General features: G+C 39.1%; 1 protein-coding gene across 2 annotated transcripts in view; it reads right to left on the bottom strand.

Annotated features, from left to right (window-relative positions):
- Positions 1-1,386: 1,386 nt before the first annotated feature.
- The window catches only part of EIF4B (eukaryotic translation initiation factor 4B), a 28,067-nt gene continuing 9,606 nt past the window's right edge, over positions 1,387-19,847 (bottom strand). Inside the window, exons 3-15 of one of the 2 annotated variants that reach the window (XM_054591069.1) lie at positions 19,598-19,806; positions 17,505-17,621; positions 15,345-15,399; positions 14,552-14,686; positions 11,645-11,782; positions 11,363-11,536; positions 8,082-8,310; positions 7,073-7,185; positions 5,649-5,862; positions 4,847-4,902; positions 4,178-4,283; positions 3,820-3,892; positions 1,387-3,443 (exon numbers count right to left, since the gene is read on the bottom strand). In XM_054591069.1, coding sequence (XP_054447044.1) covers positions 3,366-3,443; positions 3,820-3,892; positions 4,178-4,283; positions 4,847-4,902; positions 5,649-5,862; positions 7,073-7,185; positions 8,082-8,310; positions 11,363-11,536; positions 11,645-11,782; positions 14,552-14,686; positions 15,345-15,399; positions 17,505-17,621; positions 19,598-19,806 — 1,697 coding nt within the window. In that variant the 3' untranslated portion in view covers positions 1,387-3,365. The remainder of the gene's footprint in view (positions 3,444-3,819; positions 3,893-4,177; positions 4,284-4,846; positions 4,903-5,648; positions 5,863-7,072; positions 7,186-8,081; positions 8,311-11,362; positions 11,537-11,644; positions 11,783-14,551; positions 14,687-15,344; positions 15,400-17,504; positions 17,622-19,597; positions 19,807-19,847) is intronic. The other variant, XM_054591070.1, reaches the window with a different exon arrangement.

Below are 19,847 nucleotides of genomic sequence, written 5' to 3' on the forward strand. Positions count from 1 at the left end.
AATGCTTCCCAGCTTCCCAGGAGCAGATGTGTAGCTTTCTCACTTCCTGAGAAACCAGATGCTGTGAGCTCACTTAGCACTTGAGGTGACGCCTTCAGCAATAACTGGGACCCTCGCTGCCTTGGGATCCAGAGCCTAGTGCTTGATTGTTTAGGAAAAACAAGGTTACTTGGCCCATTACAGACATGGGACCCAACCAACCTAAAAGAGATCCTTGTAAAGTAGGATGCCACACCTGCACCCTTCTGGTGGCTGGAGATGCACTAGGTTGTCAGTCAGTCAAGGCTGACCAGTCCTAGGATCCGTTTCTGCTGAAGGGCTTCTGAGCAGGGGCGTGCTGGTGCCTACCTTTCCCTCCTGGGACACAGCAGAGGGAGTTCCTTCCTCTCTACCATTCCTGTGCTCAAACCAGCACAGCATGAACCCTCTCCAAGTTAGCCTTTCCCACTTTCCATCATTCACTTGGACCTCAGCATTGCAGTGAGGGAACTGGCTAGAAACAGGCTTGGACAGGGTGACTGAGGGTGATTCCTGTGGTGAAGCCGCAGTTAAGCAAGCACTGCCTTGTAAGGCAGCCTGGGCAGGGCCTTTTCCCTTCCTACCTAAACCTACGCAGATAGGCTGCACACTGACCCTCATCCCTCAGCTTTGAAGAGATCAATGCACTGGCAAAAACTGTGAGACCAGCTGCTGCAATTGGCCCAGGGGAAAGCCACTTGTGTAACTATGCTTCCAACTCCATTCACTTCCCTCTACCTCCCTTTCCCCTTGGCTCCGAGTCCCCAAAATTGTTGTCTGAGGTTTCCTGGGCTTTCTGGGCTCCACCCCCTTGTGACCTTAAGGATTCTCTGCCACTGTCCTAACCTCTTTCCTGCCTTGCAACAATGAACAGTCTGTCCTTGCTGTTTGGAAAATTCCCACTAAGCCTGAGCAATGATTAAAAGTAGTAACTCAGACTCCATTCTGCCTCTGCGGTGTAACCCAGGAAAGCAGAGGCAGTATCTGACTGCTGAAGGGTGGAGGTTTATGGAGGTACTGCCTCAAGGACAGGATGACTTACCCTAGAGCTGCCACTTCATCTTAGTAAATGGACTGCAGATATGCTAAAATATTAAAAGTTAGTACCAGGCCCAAATGCTGGAGGGGAGCTGATGTGAATTCCCAGTTCTTGGGCCTCAGTGAAAAGATTCCCCTTGAAACCCCACCCTCCATACTTGCACAAAATGGCACCCAATCAGAGGCGGGAAGGCAGGGTAGCAGGCTCAGTGGGGAGTCAAGAAAAACAAAAGAAAAAGAAAAAAAGAGAGGACTGGGAGCATGGAGTGTATTGTCAAAGAATTTCAGCATTAAAATGAACTTTAAAGATTAGATTTATTTGGAGAAAACAAAAAACCCCACAACCCAAAGGATGGGATTCACATCTCAAGACATCTCCCAGGTAATAAGTCTACAGATTACAAATCATTTTCATAGAAGATATTTTTGTACAAATTTTACATGTATTGAAGAGTGGGACATAAATCCCTGTTTCTATTTTAACAGGGGACAAGGCAGGGGAGTGGGGGAAAAAAAATACCTTTTTTGATACAACTATTTGGAAGGAGTAGACCTGAAGGCGGCAAACCCTATCTTTCATCATCTACAACAAATCTTGGGTATCTCCCTAAAAGCCACTTCCTAGCTACTAGCCATCCAAGCCAATTATTAAAGTTATTTCACTTGGTATATCTTTTATATTCACTGGGTAAATGATTCGTTATGCCCACTGCTGCAGCACTCAAACCAACACCCCTGCATGGCCGGACAGGGTCTGATCTAGGACTGATGGGAGAAGGGCTTGCAAACAAGAGACCAAGGTGTAATTTCTTGGTAGGTACCAGTGCTGCCCACAAAGATACCACCTACTGAGCTGACAGTACTAAGGTGCACATAAAAGCAGGCAAGTCAAGCTATCGTGTTACAAGAGAAACCAGGACCTTGTTAAATAGTTCTCTCCATTATCATTTATTCTCAAGGGAAGCTAAAAAACAAAACAAAACCACACATTGGTCTAGGCCACATTATAAATCCAAACATTGGTGTGGGATTTCAGTGGAGAGAAGGAAACTTGTTAAAAAAACAAACAAAAAAAAAACCCACAACCCCCCTCCCCCCAAAATAAGCCCCAAACAAAAACCCCAATCAAGGTCATAAGAAAGGCTCCCAGTTTTAACTGTCCCTATTTATCCATCCTCACTCACCAGCTAAGACCATTAATTCTAGAGTTTTCTGAGATGTAAAAGGGGTCAAAGAAGCAGGAGCAGGAATGAATAGGAGAGTCAAAAGACAAAGAAGCCAAGATTTACTTGAGAAAAGCAGTGATTCCTCATTTGACAGCTCCCAGGGGCTGATACAGAGTGCCTAGGAGACTGGGTGTATGGCTTGAACAGAAGCTGTTTTTGGGGAGGTAACAGGAAAGAGGAGCACAAGGAACATAAGTCTAAATTTGTAGAGCTTCAAGATTTCAGCAGAATGTGGATAGAGCTGAACTTTCAGAAAGGATAGACAATGTTTAAGAAAGGGCAAAACCAGGACACATAAGGGACTCCCACACCCCCTAAGTGCTTTCTGCTGCAGGAAGTAACCCTTCGTGTGTTTACTGGAGGTCATACCATTTTTCCCTATTACTGGTGCAAAATAATTCATCACCTCCCTAAAGCTTCTTTTCAAACCACGATTCCCCCCCCTTATTTTGGTCACCAAGCAGTCCTATTCTTTAGCGGCCTGTAGACTCACTCCCAGCTACCCCCCTGGGGGGTAAAAATGAAGGAATTCCCCCTAGGCTGGCCCCACTAACTCAGAATTAAATAAGAGAAGGGGCTGGCAGCCTCCTGGAGACTAAAATTTCAGAAACTAAACCTACCTTTTCCAAGAATGGAGAATTTATTTAGATGTTTTGAGAATTCATATATGCCACATTAGGATAATAATCAAAGAATCTCATACTCTTCTTCATACCTGCCCCACTGCCCAACCAGATTCCAGACATTGTATTACTGTCGTTGTCATTTTCCTAAATGGAGGCCCCTAGGCACTAATTACACAGGTAACTGCATGTGTATAAAACCGCACAGCTTTTCCATTAAAATATGTCTTTCTCTCTGGCTATATTGGCGATTCTCCAGTTAGTTCAATACTTTAAAGGCTGCAGCAGCATGCAAAAGAATTTCATTTCATTTCATTTCATTTCATTGTTTAAAAAAAAAAAAGTTAAGAAAGGTCTCCAGGAGATGGTGAGTTTTATTTTGTCTTGTCTGGATAGAGGTTTGATTTGCTCTCGATGTTCCAGGATAGAGAGACTCGGAAAAAGCACAGGATGTAGAGGTCTATTCGGTGTAATCTTCCTCATTTTCATCTTCACCATCAACAGAGAGAGCAGCATACTTGCTTGCAGAACTGAACTTCTATAACAGACAAGAGTGATAAAACAACCAAGATCTTGAATTCTCACATCAAAATCCAAGAAACAGGATACTGATACTTTGGTCCAGACCACAACCACTTGCTCGCTTGTCAGCATTCTCCACTGGAGCATTTTCCAGAGCTAGAGAGAGCTGTCGGAGGCACATGTGTTCTTTTCCAAGTCATACAAACATGCTTATCTTGATAAGGGGATGAGAGCAGTGAAAGGTCCGAACAAAGAAAAATGCTAATTTGAACGTTTGCTATGTCAAATGAGAAGCAATGCCTTATTTCCAACCACTGTTTGCAGCCCCAAACGTACGGGAGGTTCAACAGGCAAAGCTAAGGGGAGTTGAGGGCAAGTCTTCTAACACTTACGGAGGCTGGATTTTCTTCAGGTTTCTTTGGCTCAGGTGCAGATCGGGAGTCTTGATCCTTTTTGCCATCTTTCCTGCAGAGATGTGAGTATAAGAGCACATCTTTAGGACAGCACTCTCCCATCACCCATAAAGCAGCTCTGGGGCATTCAGCAGGCAACTCCAGGTAACAGTCCTTGCTATCTGGACATTTTGTTTATTTAGATTCTCAGAATTATAACCGTCTATACTGGTTGACTTTGGTTTGTTCACAATAGGAGATCTGGCAATGCTTAGGGAACCAAGAACTTAATTACAAAGATACGTGTGTCTAGTATCAGATGAAAGTTACAAACAACAAGAGAGAGAACACAACATACCTATCTGACTCCTTCCAGTGGTCTTTGTTCCCTCCATCTCCTGGACCACGGCTGGAGTTCCCACTTTGGCCTTTTGGGACACTCACCCCATCCACTTTATTTTCATCTGCTCAAGATGCAAAAATAAATTGAAAGCAAGCAAAATAAGTACTCTCCCTCTCCTAGGTTTCCTCAGGGCTGGAGAAAAATGTGCTCATAGGTACTGAAGGAAATTAAACCTCACCCCAACCCAGACTTCCTTCCTAAGCTCTTCTTCCCACGCATCCTCTCTATATATATCACACCCACCCACCCAAGAAGATCCACTCAGAAGTTCCACTTTAGGGTTACGCCATCATGAAAAACAAACTGGCAATAAAAACTACGATGCTGTGTAGTGACCTTGGCCTTGCAGACGGGACATTTCTAATCTGTACTGAGCATGTTAATTTCCTTCCGAGGCTCCCCCCAACCTTCAGAGAAATGTTCTACCAGGAAAGGGCAGGGCTCCATGCTTTCTCCAAAGAGACCACTCCTGCCCTCTACTGGCAAGAAAAGGCAGACAATCTAAGAACCTTTAACACAAAACTGGGTGCAAAATATACTGAAGTGCAAAATACACGGAAGAAACTTTATAGGCCTTTTAATTTAGGCCTTTAGGTGAAAAAGCCTATTCCCTTTTGGTCTTACCTTTCCTTGCTGGTCCTTCCTCAGATGGTTGAGCTGGAACTACTTTGCCCCCACCACTAGAAGGAAAACATGTAATCACATTATCAGCTGTCTTAAGGAAGGAAGCAATAAGAAACTATAAGCATTCTCCCAAGTGCAATAAGCTTTACAGAGAACCAAACATACATAACTTAATGCTGTGGAACATTAAACTATGGGAAAGACAACAACAAAAGCAATCGCTTAAATACTAAGTGACATGTCCTTTAGAATCATCTCAGCCATGCAAAGTTAATATTATTCTCTATTTTACGGATGAGGATCCTATGACTTAGGGAAGTAAAGTAACCCCCCCCAAGGATATATTGTCAACACGTGGCTGCTGTGTGTTCTGATTTACAGTATTTGCAGGTTTTGAGTAACTGAAGTGATGTCAACCAGCTATCTAAACTCTAGAAAATTGAACTGGTGCTAATGAACCAGCTCCAGTATACTGAATTTGAACTACAAAAGCAAAGACAGTGTAAAATGCTACCTAAGGCCAAATCCCTATAGGACATCACAATGACATCATGATATCACAATATTTTTTAAAAAATTTACTGACTGATTTGAGAGAGAGAAAAACATCGATTTGTTGTCCCTCTTAGTTATGCATTCAGTGGTTGATTCTTTTATGTGCCCTGACTGGGGATCAAACCCTCAATCTTGGTGTATCAATCAGGACAATGCTCTAACCAACTGAGCTATCTGGCCATACTGCGACATCACAATATTTAAGATTCTACAGCTAACCAACTGCTATGTTTCCAAGCTGACTCACCTTGTAGGGGACTGCTGCTCTGTGTCTGAGCTCTGAGATCGAGCAGGAGGGTTAGAACTTCGCTTCACCCAAGCATTCTCCTTTGGTGGAGGGGCTGGCATTACCTTTAGAGGCTGTTCAGGTTTGGAAGGCTTGGAAGTTGGAGAGTGACAGTCTTCCTCCTTACTGAGCGTTTCATTTTCCAGAGACTTCTCACTCTCTCTCCTTCGCACATCTGTGAAGTCAGAGTTGGAAAGTCAAATTATCAGAAAAAAAAGGCTTATTGTACAACCATCTATTAGGATTCCAACACAGTGGGAAGTGGTCCACATCCCCATTTACTGCTTTCTATCATTTTTTCTTAAATACTTTAATTTGGCTTCCAAAATTATGAAATTATCCTTAAGCTAGTGGTTTCCAAATGTCATTTTGAGAAAATATGTTTTACTGATCCAAGAGAAACAGGAAAAATGACTCTCCAAGGATAGCCATCTGACCTTTCCTCGGAATAAGTATTCTTTATTTTAGGACTACAACCTGTCTCGTCTCAGTGTTAAAATGGTCATACTTAGAGAATTTTCTCTCTCAACCCCCAGGAACCACTGTCCAAATTAGAGGCTCAACAAAACACACACATGAACAAAATACGATACAAACAAAATTTTACACTTAATGAAAACCAGAACACACTCATGCATTTTTTTTTAAAGCACCAAATGTCTCCTTAAAACCAGGAGCTTATTTTGTCAGATTCTTTTCACATTTTAAGTGCAAGCTCTTCAGAAGTAGGGATACAAATAAACCCAACCAACATACTCCTACCTGGGTACAAAGAGGCATCACATCCTGTTACTAAGAGTCTACTCCATTATGAATAATTTCCAGAAAACTTCTACAACACATGGGTGACTATTTCCAATACACCTGATCCTTGAGCCATGTTTGCAATGCTCAAGTACAAATCAATTTAGAAGTGGGAGGAGAAACCTTAGAAAACACAGGCTCGCAACAAGGGAAGGGAGGTGTTATAATCACACCATTCAGTTTCCGAAACATTACACATGCTTGTGCCCAATCAGTAAATTCTAGTAAGGAAGGAAGGATCACGAGCAAAGTGTTATCACTTGAGACCCTGCTCTGGTCATATATGACTTAAAAAAAGGCTGGCCCCAGGAGCAGCTCAGAGAGCTGGAGGACTATGACTGCTCTGAATAAATAAAACTGAGATGTCAACACATAAAACGAAGGGACAAATTTAACAGTGAAGTACATTCTTTAGTAAAAAATTATTAAACAGATCATCCAAGTCTCCCGCTGGTGCCCATTTCTCAGATTTTTTGGAGCTGATGTAAATAAAGAGTCCATGACTGAATTTAACACCCCGAATCCTCTGCATAATTTGGTCATGGAGAGGTTATGGAAGAGGACAATACTGTGATACCCACCCTGGTCTGACTTACTTCTGCCAGATGTGGCTGAGGTCCCAGTCTGTGATGACTCACTTCCTGTCCTTGACCGTTCCCGTTCCTGAGTTTCTTCACTTCGCCAGCTTGGGTGCCTGTAAGATTTTAAAAAAATACACGTCCAGCTCAGGTGAAGGCCACCCTGGACCCACTCTGACTCCTCAAGAACCATCACTTAGTATTTTATCACACCTGCTCTGTATATAGGCAGGGGTGTGCATGTATCTCCCTACCTCGAACCCGTTGAGAGCTGCACATATTAAGACACTTTGGCTCTACTGACTTCAGCAAGCCATCAGCTACGGTTAAGAACATTCTAATAATCTACAACCTAACTGGTAACACAGTTCTACAAGTCATTCAAAACTAGGAATAGTTTTCCTGAACATTGTTATAGGAGGTTTCTACCCTATTAGAGCCACTGTCACCTTTTAATAATAAATATTTTGTAATGACTGTTAGTATCCTGAAGTAACATTTGATAGTATAACCAACATACACACAAATAAAAATAAATGAAAAGTAGTTCACAATCCACACTTACATAAGTGAAAACATTTTCTTTCTACTTTACCCCTAGTTAAATTGAAAAGAGCTAAATCCATTCACATCACCATGGTGGGGATTTACTTTATACAGTAAAGCAGGGTTTACAAAGGCTCCTTAAAGGCTCAGATAAAACTTTGCTTCTAAAAACAGGCCCAGGCCATAATTTGCTGACCCCTGTATTAAAGTACCACCAATTTATATTTGTTGCAGGTTAAACCGAGTAGGCCTTTTGAAAATTGTGGAACAGGCAACGAACCTTAACTGGGTTAAATTGTCCATATACTACAGACCCAACTGGCAGTCCCAGCCTATGTACACTAAATGTTAATGAATGACCGCCAGTATCATTCACACAAATTTCCCAAGTGTCTCCAGGCAATGTAATGCCCCCATTAAGAATCACCGGATTCAAAGATGGGAAACTCGGTGATGATAACCTCACCTCTCCCGAGGCCGCCGTTCTAGTTTTGGCTCATCCAGCTGCCGCTGCAGTTTTTCTTGTTCTTTCTGTAGCCGCTCCTCTACTTCTCGCTCTCTAGCAGCTGTGTCAACAGGCTTTGCCCCTCCAAAGATAGAGGCTGCTCGACTGGATTGGGAGGTGCTAGCAGAGGAATCATCTTCCTTAGGAGTGCTCCGAGGCTTTAGATTCAGTTTGGGTCTTTGGGGGGGACCTAAGTTAAATAAAACTCTAAGTAATAGGTTTTCAAAATCAGAAGCTGATGGCTGAAAGCCAGATTCCCAGACAGCTCTTAGATGGGATTCCGATTAGTGGCCTAGCCAATACAGCAGAGGTGAGAAGGGAGATAAGAAAATGACTGGTTTAAATAACCAAGTCTAATCAATCTTTCTACTACCACATCCATGATGGTATTACCAGACTAAGGGAAAAGTCTAAAAACAGTAACAATTTACACAGTAAATCAATCATTTATCATGATCACTATTATCAGGAAGAAATTTTCAACCACAATGCACTACTGGACGAAAGTAATCTTGTTCAAAACTGTGGTCTGGAAGATGGATGACTTCCATAAGTTAAGAGTTTGTAACAATATGATAGGGCAGACTCTAGTCTTATACTTCTGTTTCTGTGTATAATATAAATTTGACAGTACTTCATATGGCAAAGCACACAACACTAAACATCTGAATCTAAACTTTAGGGGAGTCTGATTTCTTCCTGGATTCAAGCTGTCAGCATATTTCAAGATAAATTTGAGTGTTTCAAGGAAACTTGGGTTTCTTAAATTCAGCATTTACCCTAAATGTTTCAGACATACGAAAAGATAGAGAAGGTAAAGAAAGCCTATGTGTACCAACCACCTGGCTGAAGTAATAAAACACTATGAAAACCACTGAAGCCTGAGTATCCTTCCTCTGATGACATGCCTAACTGTGCTGTCTTCTCATAACCACTATGCTGAACTTGGTATTTATCATTCCCATTCTTGTCTTTATACTTACTAATGGTTAAAGTCTGTATTAATGAAGCAACTCTTACTGCTCTTCTCCCTGTGTTCTTCCTTTGACAACTTCCATTTATTTACTTATTCAACAAATAACTTGTGCACCTGTATTTCAGAAACCATGCTAAGGTCAGAACTTTAATGGTTGGGAAGTTTTTCGTTTCTGTCTGCAAGAGGCCCAATTTATTGGGAGCATCAAAGTTAAAAATAATACAGTATGCTAAGTTCTACAGACAGATTTATTCATATGAAAATCTTAAGACTAGGTCCTCTCTGGTGTGGCTCAGTGGCCTGTGAACCAAAGGGCCGCCAAGTTCGATCCCCAGTCAGGGCACATGCCTGGGTTTTGAGCCAGGTCCCTGGTTGGGGGCATGCGAGAGGCAACCACACACTGCTGCTCCTTGCCCTTTCTCCCTTCCTTTTCTCTTACGTAGGCAGAACAGTGAAGGTCCTTATATGTCAGAGGTACAGACAAAAAGATATCTTTCAGACCATAGAATAAGGTGGTTTTATTTTAAATTTCTAATAATCACCCAAAGACATTTTTTGCATTGCTTTTAGAAAGAGAGGAAGGGGTAGAGAAAAACACTGATGTGTAACAGAAACATTAATTGGTTGCCTCCTGTATGTACCTGAAGTAGAGATCTTATAAACCTGAACAGGGGATCGAACTGGTATGTGCCTAGACAGGGAATGGAACGTGCAATCTTTTGGTTACAGGATGATGCTCCAACCAACTGATCAACTCTGACCAGTGCTGGTAGGAAAGTTTTTAAAAGAGGGAGAATCATCTAATTAGACCTTGTTCCACAAAGACAATTTGGGACACTGTGAAGAATGAAGAAAGTGAGGGAAATTTGTTAGTAATGTGGGTATAGCAATGAAATCTGAACAAAGGCAGTGGCAAAGGCTCTGGGGACAAGGGAGCAGGTCAGAGAAGGAGTAGGGGGTAAGATAACCAGGAAAAAAACAAGTCAGGTGTACAGTTATCGGGGGAGGGAAGGAATGGCATGAGAGGAACAGGTCCGGAGTCAAAGAGAACCTGAGTCCCACATCTGAACCTTAACGTTTCTCACTAGTAGAGATAATAATTGTACCTACCTATACCAGACAGAATTTTTAGAATTATGTAATAATTCTAAATTGTAATGAGAACTCAGCTCGTTGGTGCAGAATAAAAGCTCAACAAATTCCAGCTACTGTTTCTATGTTTCTTGCATGCAAATAGATAACGGCAATGATTTTAAGAATAAACGAAGTTTTTTAGAAAAGACTGGAAATGTTATTTCCATTTTGTGTTTTTGTTTGAGGAGGAAACACTTTACTCAAGTGGAATTTCACCATGGCTCTGGTGACTTTTTTCACAATGTGTTTTATTAGTTGTCCAGGTCTACCTTCCTTACTTGGGGGATTACCAGCAATGACGTATATAAAGCACTTGGCACCAAGTCAGGGCTGACAAAGGGATGTTAAAAGGCAAGGGCTGCTTCTAAAAATAAAGAAAAAATTTCTTGGCCAGATACCTTACTTTTTTGATGATAGCACTAAAGACAGAACACAAATGGTGGCCATTTAGTAATACTTTCTGAGAGGTCTGATTTATAATACAAAGTTTTATATAAATGTTGTAACATTAGGAACATAATTTTAGAACAGGCAAACACATCAGCATTACTTAATAAGTTATCAGTCACTATGGTAATTAATAATGGCTTTAAATCAGCAACACTTGGTTTTTAACCTCATATTGCCAATTATTGGCTATGAGACTGCATACTGCCTTCATTAGAAAGATGGAACTAACACCACCTAATTTAAGTGTAGTTTATTAATAAATGAGATCATTAAGTATGATGTCACCTGCAGGTTTCACACAAATAGCCTTCATTATATTAAGGAAGTTTCCTTTTGTTCTTGATTTGCTGAGCTTACTTACCATAAATAAATGTTGAATTAAAATAAATGAATGAAAGAATGAAACCACACCGTAACAATGTCGGACAATTTCCCCCCCTTTAGTACTTTGTTTACTCAGTAAATTTTAACTGAAAAGTCTATATGCTAAAGGAAGTTACAATTAGACTTTATTTCCATTACATCATTTGTATCCAATGCTCTTTCCATTACTCTCTGCTACATGCTTTACAATGTGTAAATTCTATGTGTGCCCATTTAAGAAATTTGAACATGACTGAAAAATTTCCGATCAGTTTGTTCAGTGGTCTGCCCCACTGAGCAAGCAAAAGAAAATGATTACCTCTATCATCACGCCTATAATCATCCCGAGAGTAATCATCTCTGGAGCTCCATGACCGATCATCACGTCTGTCATATCTGTCCTCATAGCGGTCCCCGCCTCCTCTGTAGTCATCATCCCTACGGTACCCACTACCAAATGCTCTTCTGCCACTGCCTATCCTGGAATCGTAGCCTGTAAACAAATATATCCCAAACTGTGATCACCACCCTGGAGGGATGAAAAGGCAAAAAAGAAATTCTTGAAGGAAAGGAATTTAGCTTAATGGTGCTTTATAATGACCTCTATCATAGTCTCTGCTGCCTCTGTCGTCATAACGATCCCGGCCACCGTATCGATCCATATCCCGGCGTGGGCCATCACGGTAACTGTCCCGATAACCATCACGGTATCGGTCTGAATCGTAACGATCTCGATACTCTAGAGGGAAGAATGACAGGTAACATCATTTCTTTTTCTTTTTTGACACTAAAGAAACATGATAGCCCATTAGGTCAATTTGTTTTTATGAGTTCGTATTCACTGCTGTGTCCACTTTTGTAAAAAAGTAACATTTTATCCAAAGTGGAAGAATTTGTATTGAAGTAAAGTATTCTGGGTATTTATTTGATTTAAAAATTTTTCTCTACTAAGTCAATATACACCCCTGGGCTAACAATTTAAAAGGAAATTAGGAGAGAGAAAAATATATATCCCATAATAAGTTCCCAAGATTAAAGACTGAGGTATTAAAACATGTAAGCACAAAACATTAGAAGAAAATATAGTTGGAATCGTCTATCCTTAATGCCAAAGAACCAATCAGAGACCACTTAAAATGTTTAGCATGGACAAACAATACACATATCACAAATCTGAGAGGCAAAGAAAATAAGAAAAATATATGCAACATATGACAATGGGTGGTCTATTGCTTAAGTAACAAAAACTAAAATTAACAGGACATCGTATTCCACTAGCAAACTGGCAATGATTAAAATAAATGACATAGCCCATGCTGGTAAAGCTTAGAGCAGAAAGTAAATTCCTACACTGTTGATGAGTCTAAAATAGTACAACCACTCTCAAAGTTGTTTCGGAACTATGTGTTAAACTATGTATACCCTCTGGGCCAACAATTTCTAGGAATTTTTCCTGAGAAAATAACTGGACCCATGTACTAGGAGGTTTGTTGCAATGTTGTCTTTTAGATTAAATTAGGGGGCACTCATACAAAGCAACCATTAAAATCAATGAGAAATGTAATTACTAAATGGGTTCACAACATACTATTACCTACCTACATGAATACTAATGTCAGAAGCCTCTAGATGCCAGAAATTTGTATAAATAAGTATAGTAGCTCAAGTAGCAAACTATATAGTATAACTCATTTACAAAAGGGGGTTATGGCTATTTAGCTTCAGCTGACTTTCAGTTTTCTGAGAGAAGCTGGGTTCATGTGCCCTGACTGGGAACTGAACCCATGACCTTCTAGTTTATGGGATGATGCTCCAACCAAGTGAGCCACACTGGCCAAGGTGAAACTTAAAACATTTTGAATTTAATAATTGATGCATGCAGGCCAAAGAAGGATCTAATTTTACGGCTGCTTCCTTTTAAACAATGATTTCATTTTGCAAAGAACATCATTTTGTCTATGTGAACAAACATTTCATGGTAGTTTAAATTCTGTGAATTAAAGGATATGCTAATGTTAGTAAAACAATTACACACAGAAGAGAATCAGAAATGGAATAAAAAAAAACAAATATACAAAAAAATCTGCCGTGTGTTCATTTTGAAATACGTTATTAATTTCTGGAGAGGCAATGAACTATATACAAGTTTTTTGCTGAGATTTTATAGTATTATTTAGTATAATACCACCTCCTAGCCCTCAAAATGTCTTTTATGGGTCAAATGCTTGAAATAGGAGTCTGTGACCTCTTGGTATAGTCTGGGATCTCTAACATGCTGATAGAGCTGACTTTGGGGCCATTACCTAGTTTTACAAACTTCGCAGATTTGGATAACAGCACACTCAACTTTCTTGGTATCCATCCTGCTTGCTCTAAATTCAAAGTTTGAGATAAGAAAATATCTATGGCCCTTGATTTGAAACAGGACCCTTGTCTTGCTCATTTGCCTTTTCTTTCAAGAGCCATTTCTTCCTGTTAACAATAGAATTTTTTGCATAAATACTAAATAAAGTACTTCAGGTAGTTCTCTCCAAGGCTTTGTTTACTTGATGATAAAGTCAGATGGAAACTTAACTTAAAAGCAGAGTATTACAGATACAGCTAAGGATTCCCTCCATGCTCCATCCACAATCATAAGGGTGGTTACATCACCATGCATACATTTTTACAACTTATGTATTGACAGTACATGATACTGTTTTCAAATGTGTACATTTTGCTCCCTCCTCAACAGGTTTTGAATTTTATCCCTATTGTTACATGTATGTCATGCAATAAAGTAGTCCATTATACAAACCACTACTTAGTCATTTCTTTACTGAACAGTAGGTTCTTTCCATTTTAAAAATACAAAGTGTTGAGTATTTCTGTGTATTTTAGTAAGTTGCAAAATTTTTCCATAAACATTTTACAAAGCTTTTGTTGGATTTAGGTGGTATGTGGAGAAGTTGTAATTCACCCCAGCTCCCATCCCATGACACTCTTTATTCCCATTCTCTAAATTACCTTTTATGTGCAGATTACCTTTCTCATTATAAACAATGTCTAGTGAGGACAGGATTTTTATCTGTTTTGTTCAGGGGTATATCCTGAGCTTAGAACAGAATTAGGCACATGGCAGACATTTAGTATTTCTGAAGTGAGTAAATTTTGTTATTTTAAAAGGTATCGTTCAAATTTTACATTTTGCCTGCTGCTAGTAATACAACCAATTTTTGTACAGCAGGCTCTCTAATAACATAGGAACTTAACTCTTGTTTCTATCAATTAGCGTATAGTAAAATTGGTTTAACTATATGCTGCTTCACTTAAAGTTGCGGAACCTACTGAGTACCTTAAATGAGGACTTGCTTGCTACATGCCACTCTTAACCCATCAATCTCACTGAACTCTAGTTAATCCAAGTGCTTTACTTTGTAGAATCTGTTGGGTTTCTTTATAAATTGTCTCCAAAAAAAGAGAAAAAGGAATACAGAAAAAAAACTATGGTAACAAAAAGTGAACTTACTGTCTCCAAAGCTGTCATCACCTCTTCTAGGTGGGTAGTCATCAAAGCTGTCTGTGGCAGGACGGGCCCTCCAGTCTGTATCTGTTTTGTCAGAATCTCGATTTCTATCCCGGCCAAAAGAACGATCATCCCTGTCTACAGATAAATAAAGTGAAAACAAAAAACCCATAAATGAGCTCACAAAAACATCTGCTCAATGTGTTTTGCATGCAGAGAAAACTCCCCTCAATTTACTGTATTTCTTGCTCAGACCACAGCACAGTTATGAAGTTATCCCGGACCCCTAAAATGCACTCTCCAACTCAACTGAGTGATGTATTTCCTCAAATTTACTCCTACTGGCCCAAGGCTTATCTGTCTCAACTTCTGTATAGGAGGAGCCCTGACATATACATAAATTAAACCCCTTTTGGGTCCAATGTGCTGCTGGGTACCTAATCTACTTATTATACATTTAACACTCACCCATGTCAATCAGGGTTTCTCTATCTCAACACTAGTAACATTTTGAGCTAGATAATTCTCTGTTGTAGGGGGCTGTCCTATGCATTACAGGATCAATCCCTGGATTCTATTTATTAAATGTCAGTAGCATCCCCCAGTTATGACAACCCAAACTGTCTCCATACATTAGCAAATGTTCCCTGGGGCAAAGTCATCCTCAGTTAAGAAAAACTGTTCTAGATTAAGGTAGGGCTACTCCTATCTACCTCTATTAAAATTTTCTGGGAAAGGGTACCTCTGGCTCTGCTATCCTAGGACAGTAACAAAACAGAACTATCAGCTTTCCTACCTTTATCCTGGGCTTGATCAGCAACGTCCACTCGAATTCTCCTGTTACCTAGAGACTGAGAGCATAGGACCATATTAACCAACCTTTTGCCCCATTATGCACAAATCTCATGAGTGACCTTGAACGTCTGGGCATAGCAGAAGCACTGGGGGAAGGAAGATAAAGGAAAAACGCTGTAATCTAGCCAACACTCCAATTTGTTGGCTAAAGAATCCTTTATAAAAGATTTGAAAACTGAAATAATCCCTTAGAATTAACAAAGTTAAGTTGGGCTTATATGATGTCAGGTCAATTAACTTACTATTTTTTACAAAGCCAAATTTCACAAAATAGAGTTAACTTTTTAACTATCAAAGGCAATGTAAAAGCAAGTGCAAGAAGTTAAAAAACAATTCCCAGACAACTAGTTAAATAAAAGACACATTTGCGTCCACAGTAACTATTCATTCAAGCATTTACAGAGCCCTTACTATGTACCACAAAGTTGCTTAAAGCATGATCTCTGTATAAGCGCAAGTTCCTTCATTTAATGTTACCTTTGGGTAAATCAGTTCCTCCAGGATACCCTCTGATTTACCTTTCCCAGTTATTTATATATTTTGAACCCAATTAATTCTACTGCTGATTTTTCCTCATTTCATAGTAGAATCTACAGCTGAAGAAGGATAACAGTGAATTTAGTTAAAAACACCCAGAATTATATTAAATACCATTATAATAAAATCTCTAAATATACAGCAACTCCTAAATCCAGACCATGACATTTTAACAGTTAATCCAGCAAACCTCAGATAAATAATTCCATGCTATTCTTTAAAAAAAAAATTTTATTTATTGATTTTAGAGAGAGAGGAAGAGAGAGAGAACGAGAAACACTCATGTGCTGTTCCACTTATTTATGCATTCATTGGTTGATTTTTGCATGTCCCCTGACCTGGGATCGAACCTGCAACTTGGGTATAACAGGGGAACTCTCTAACCAACTGAACTACTCGACCAGGGCTATATGCTATTCTTTTCTTAAATCCAGACTGAGAATTTAAAAATTATTAATGTTAGTAAAGTCTAAAGATGATCCAAGAAGAAATATTTCGAACAACTCCAGCTTTTCATATATTTAACTAAGTATGTGAATTTTTATTTCTAATATTTACTTCAAATTATCATGGTGGTACTCAATTATGGGACAGAAAAAATATTTTAAGAGGAGTTGATTTTAATTATGTCAAATGGCAGATCTAGACCTTAGAATTATGGCAGAAATGCCACTGGAAATTGCCTTCTCAACAGAGGGGTTTCTGGAATTGAAGGAGAAAAAACAAGCCCTTTTTTCTTCCCAGATATAGTTTGATTTCTAAAGTTACTAGAAAAAGTTACTAGAAGTAAGTAATTAAAAAAAAAAAAAAAAAAAAGGCAGTTCCTAGATTAGAAACTTCTACCACTAAAAGGTCAATAAATGTTTCACTATCCTGCTTGGGCTAACCTAAGCATCACTACATAGCACCAGTCATGTAGCAACTGTATTACAGTTACATTTATCTCTATTTCCCCTTCATGTATTAACAGCTGAATCTCCTCTTCCTACGCAACCTCTAAATGTTGTCTGGATAGAAAAACATCTTTGGGCAATGTTAAAAAGTAGAAGGACTAAATATTTACTGTTCTTCTCTAAGAGATTCCTAGGATCATCTATTTATTACAAATGACATCTGAGTCAAAAATATTTCCAAACCCTCTTAAGACTATAGAACACACCATTACTTCTCTGAAATGAGATAATGCCTCTTAATACTAACCTGATTAACACGATTTTTCTATTTGGCTTGATCTGGTCAGATTATTTTGAAAAAGCAAACCCACGAGAGCTGAGGCAAAGCTGTGAGTGAACGAATGTGAGATTCTATTAAAAGACTTGGTGTGGGTGGATTCCTTCCACAATTTTCCTCCTAAGTACCTCCCTGAATTATTGTGGCCTGTTGAGTTTGCTGAAGTGAGGTGTGATTTTCAAGTGTTACACTGTTAAATAACCCAGGCTTTTCTTTGTAGATATTCTGGTAATGTTTAAAACAGCTACTGACCCAACTTTAATAGACATCAGTTTAGTATACACCAGATTTGTTAGCTCCCACCCCTCAAACTCCCCACCCTTATTTTCTTTACCTCTTCATTGAGGCTCAGGGCATTGAACAAGGAATCCAGGTCCTCGAACTCAGCATAACCAAAACCTTTCAACCTTTCTGGATTGCTGGGTTCACGTGGTAAACGCACTGCACTGATCTGAAGGGGTAAAGAAACAAAAAATATTTCCCAATTCAATGCTCTTTTGTCTCCTTTTTTTGACCACTGTATATACAATGAATTTCTTTCAATACATAAGAACCTGGTTGTTTTCAGACAGAAAATTAGTGCGAAGGGATAGAAGACAGACTTCAATTTGAATATGAATTTACCCCTTAAAAACAACAGTTTGGTTGAATCGAACAATGGACTGTAAAACCTCTCACCCCTACACCTCCTCTGCTGAATTCTGAGATGGCAAACCACTGAATTTTTACTTTTTGAAGCACAGGAAAAAATTCACACTAACCTGGTTTTAATTTGAGATTAACTTGTGTTTTCTAATTGTAAATGCAAGACTCTCTCCTGTAAACTTTCACAAAGCATTCCCTGACACTAATTGTTATTTATTAATTATTTACAACAGGTTATCACTTTTCATGTCCAATTTTAAGGCCGTTTTCAAATACTTTTGACTATTTTCTTGCCATCTTCTTCCCATCATCCACATCTGTTTTCCGTACCCTTCTGATTTACTATATTCAATTTTATCTTCTGGATCACTGATTTGATACTTTATTCTGGCTCCTGAGATAAGAGTTTGTTACAGTCTCTTTTAAATTCTAGTTTAATTCAATTCATGAGACAGTAGAAAAAGGAACAAAATATGAAAGGGGGAAGTAGCTAAAGACCAGATTATTCTAGAGCATAAATGTGAAAAGCCTGAACAGACCAGAGATTTTTTATTCAACATTCTACAGAAAGAGGCCACTAGACAGAAACGAAAAATAGGCAAGCCTTCGAGTTGGTCTACATAATTAAACAGAGAGGAAAATTCATAGGTGGCAGTCAAAAACAATCACGTCAGAAAAACCAGCTACAGAAGCTGGTGGCTCACTGCAGAGAACAGTATCTATGAGGGGGGTCAAAAAACAAAGAGTGAAGGAGGGAGCAGATTCTTAGAAGAAACACACTTTTTAATGTTTTCTCATTGGCAAATACTGGAGAAAACCTAATAGAACAGAAAACTGTTATTCATTGTTTCATTTTTTTAAGTGTTAAGTATCTTTTAATCAAAGTTTGAAAAAAAAACTGAACACCTCTATACTCTGTAACTTTCTAGACCAACATTTTGAAACATACTTTTGGAATATACTCAGCCATAAGAAGAGATGAAATACTGCCATTTGTGAAAACATGGATGGACCTTGAAAATATCATGCTAAGCAAAAGTCAGTAAGAAAAAGCTAAGAACCATGATTTCACTCCTACGTGGGATATAAAACTGAAACTTACAGACACAGACAGTAGTATGGTGGTCGCCAGAGGGAAGGTGGGTGGGGGGTAGTAACGGCAGCCAAATATATGGTGATGGAAGATGATCTGACTTTGCAATATGCAAATCACACATCCTGAAATCTATATAATCTTAATAACTGATGCCACCCCAATAAATTTAATAAAAACTAGACATCTGCTCAATTAAATGTATTCTTATAAAAAATTAAGAAGTAATTTTGATATAATTAACAGAATGGTTGAGTTCAGAGAAACTTATTTTCTACCTTTTAACAATTAACTGGGTATACCACTTTTCAGTTTCTTAACAAGAAGGGGTATAGGTTTTCAAGAGATGCCATATCAATAAGGTACTGTTAATTTTGCTAAGACTGTCCGATTGGTGCTGGATGATAACATTCTCAGCCAAAGAGAATACTTTATTCTGGCTCCTGAGATAAGAGATTTTTGTTATAGTCTCTTTTAAATTCAAGTTTAATTCATGAGACAGTAGAAAAAGGAACAAAATATGAAAGGGGGAAGTAGCTAAAGACCTAAAACTCCTTTTGATTATGTATCTGTTTCTCCCACGTCTAGATATAAACTTAGAATCCTTTTCAACATAGAAAATCTGAGACAGTCACTGTCAATATGCTACACTCCATATCTAGTTATTTGCTTAAAACCTTTAGACTTACATTTAATCCTCTAAAGAATTCCTTAATGGAGTCTTCCGTCACATCATAGGGCAGGTTCCCTAGAAAAGCAGTGTAGGGTGGCGATTTGGGAAGACGGCTCCTGTCAATATTGGGTTCCCGAGCAGCCCGTGGAGCAGTGGGTAGGATGGAACGGTCAATTGGAGGTGCCCTATATACATCATCATCATTACTGTGCCAAGTGGTTGAAACTAGGATAGAAAAGTAGACATAAATTAGAGGAAACATCCCC

The sequence above is a fragment of the Pteronotus mesoamericanus genome, unplaced genomic scaffold (genome assembly GCF_021234165.1).
Source record: "Pteronotus mesoamericanus isolate MK-2021 breed Mesoamerican mustached bat unplaced genomic scaffold, CSHL_Meso_final scaffold_21, whole genome shotgun sequence".
NCBI classification, from domain to species: Eukaryota; Metazoa; Chordata; class Mammalia; order Chiroptera; family Mormoopidae; genus Pteronotus; species Pteronotus mesoamericanus.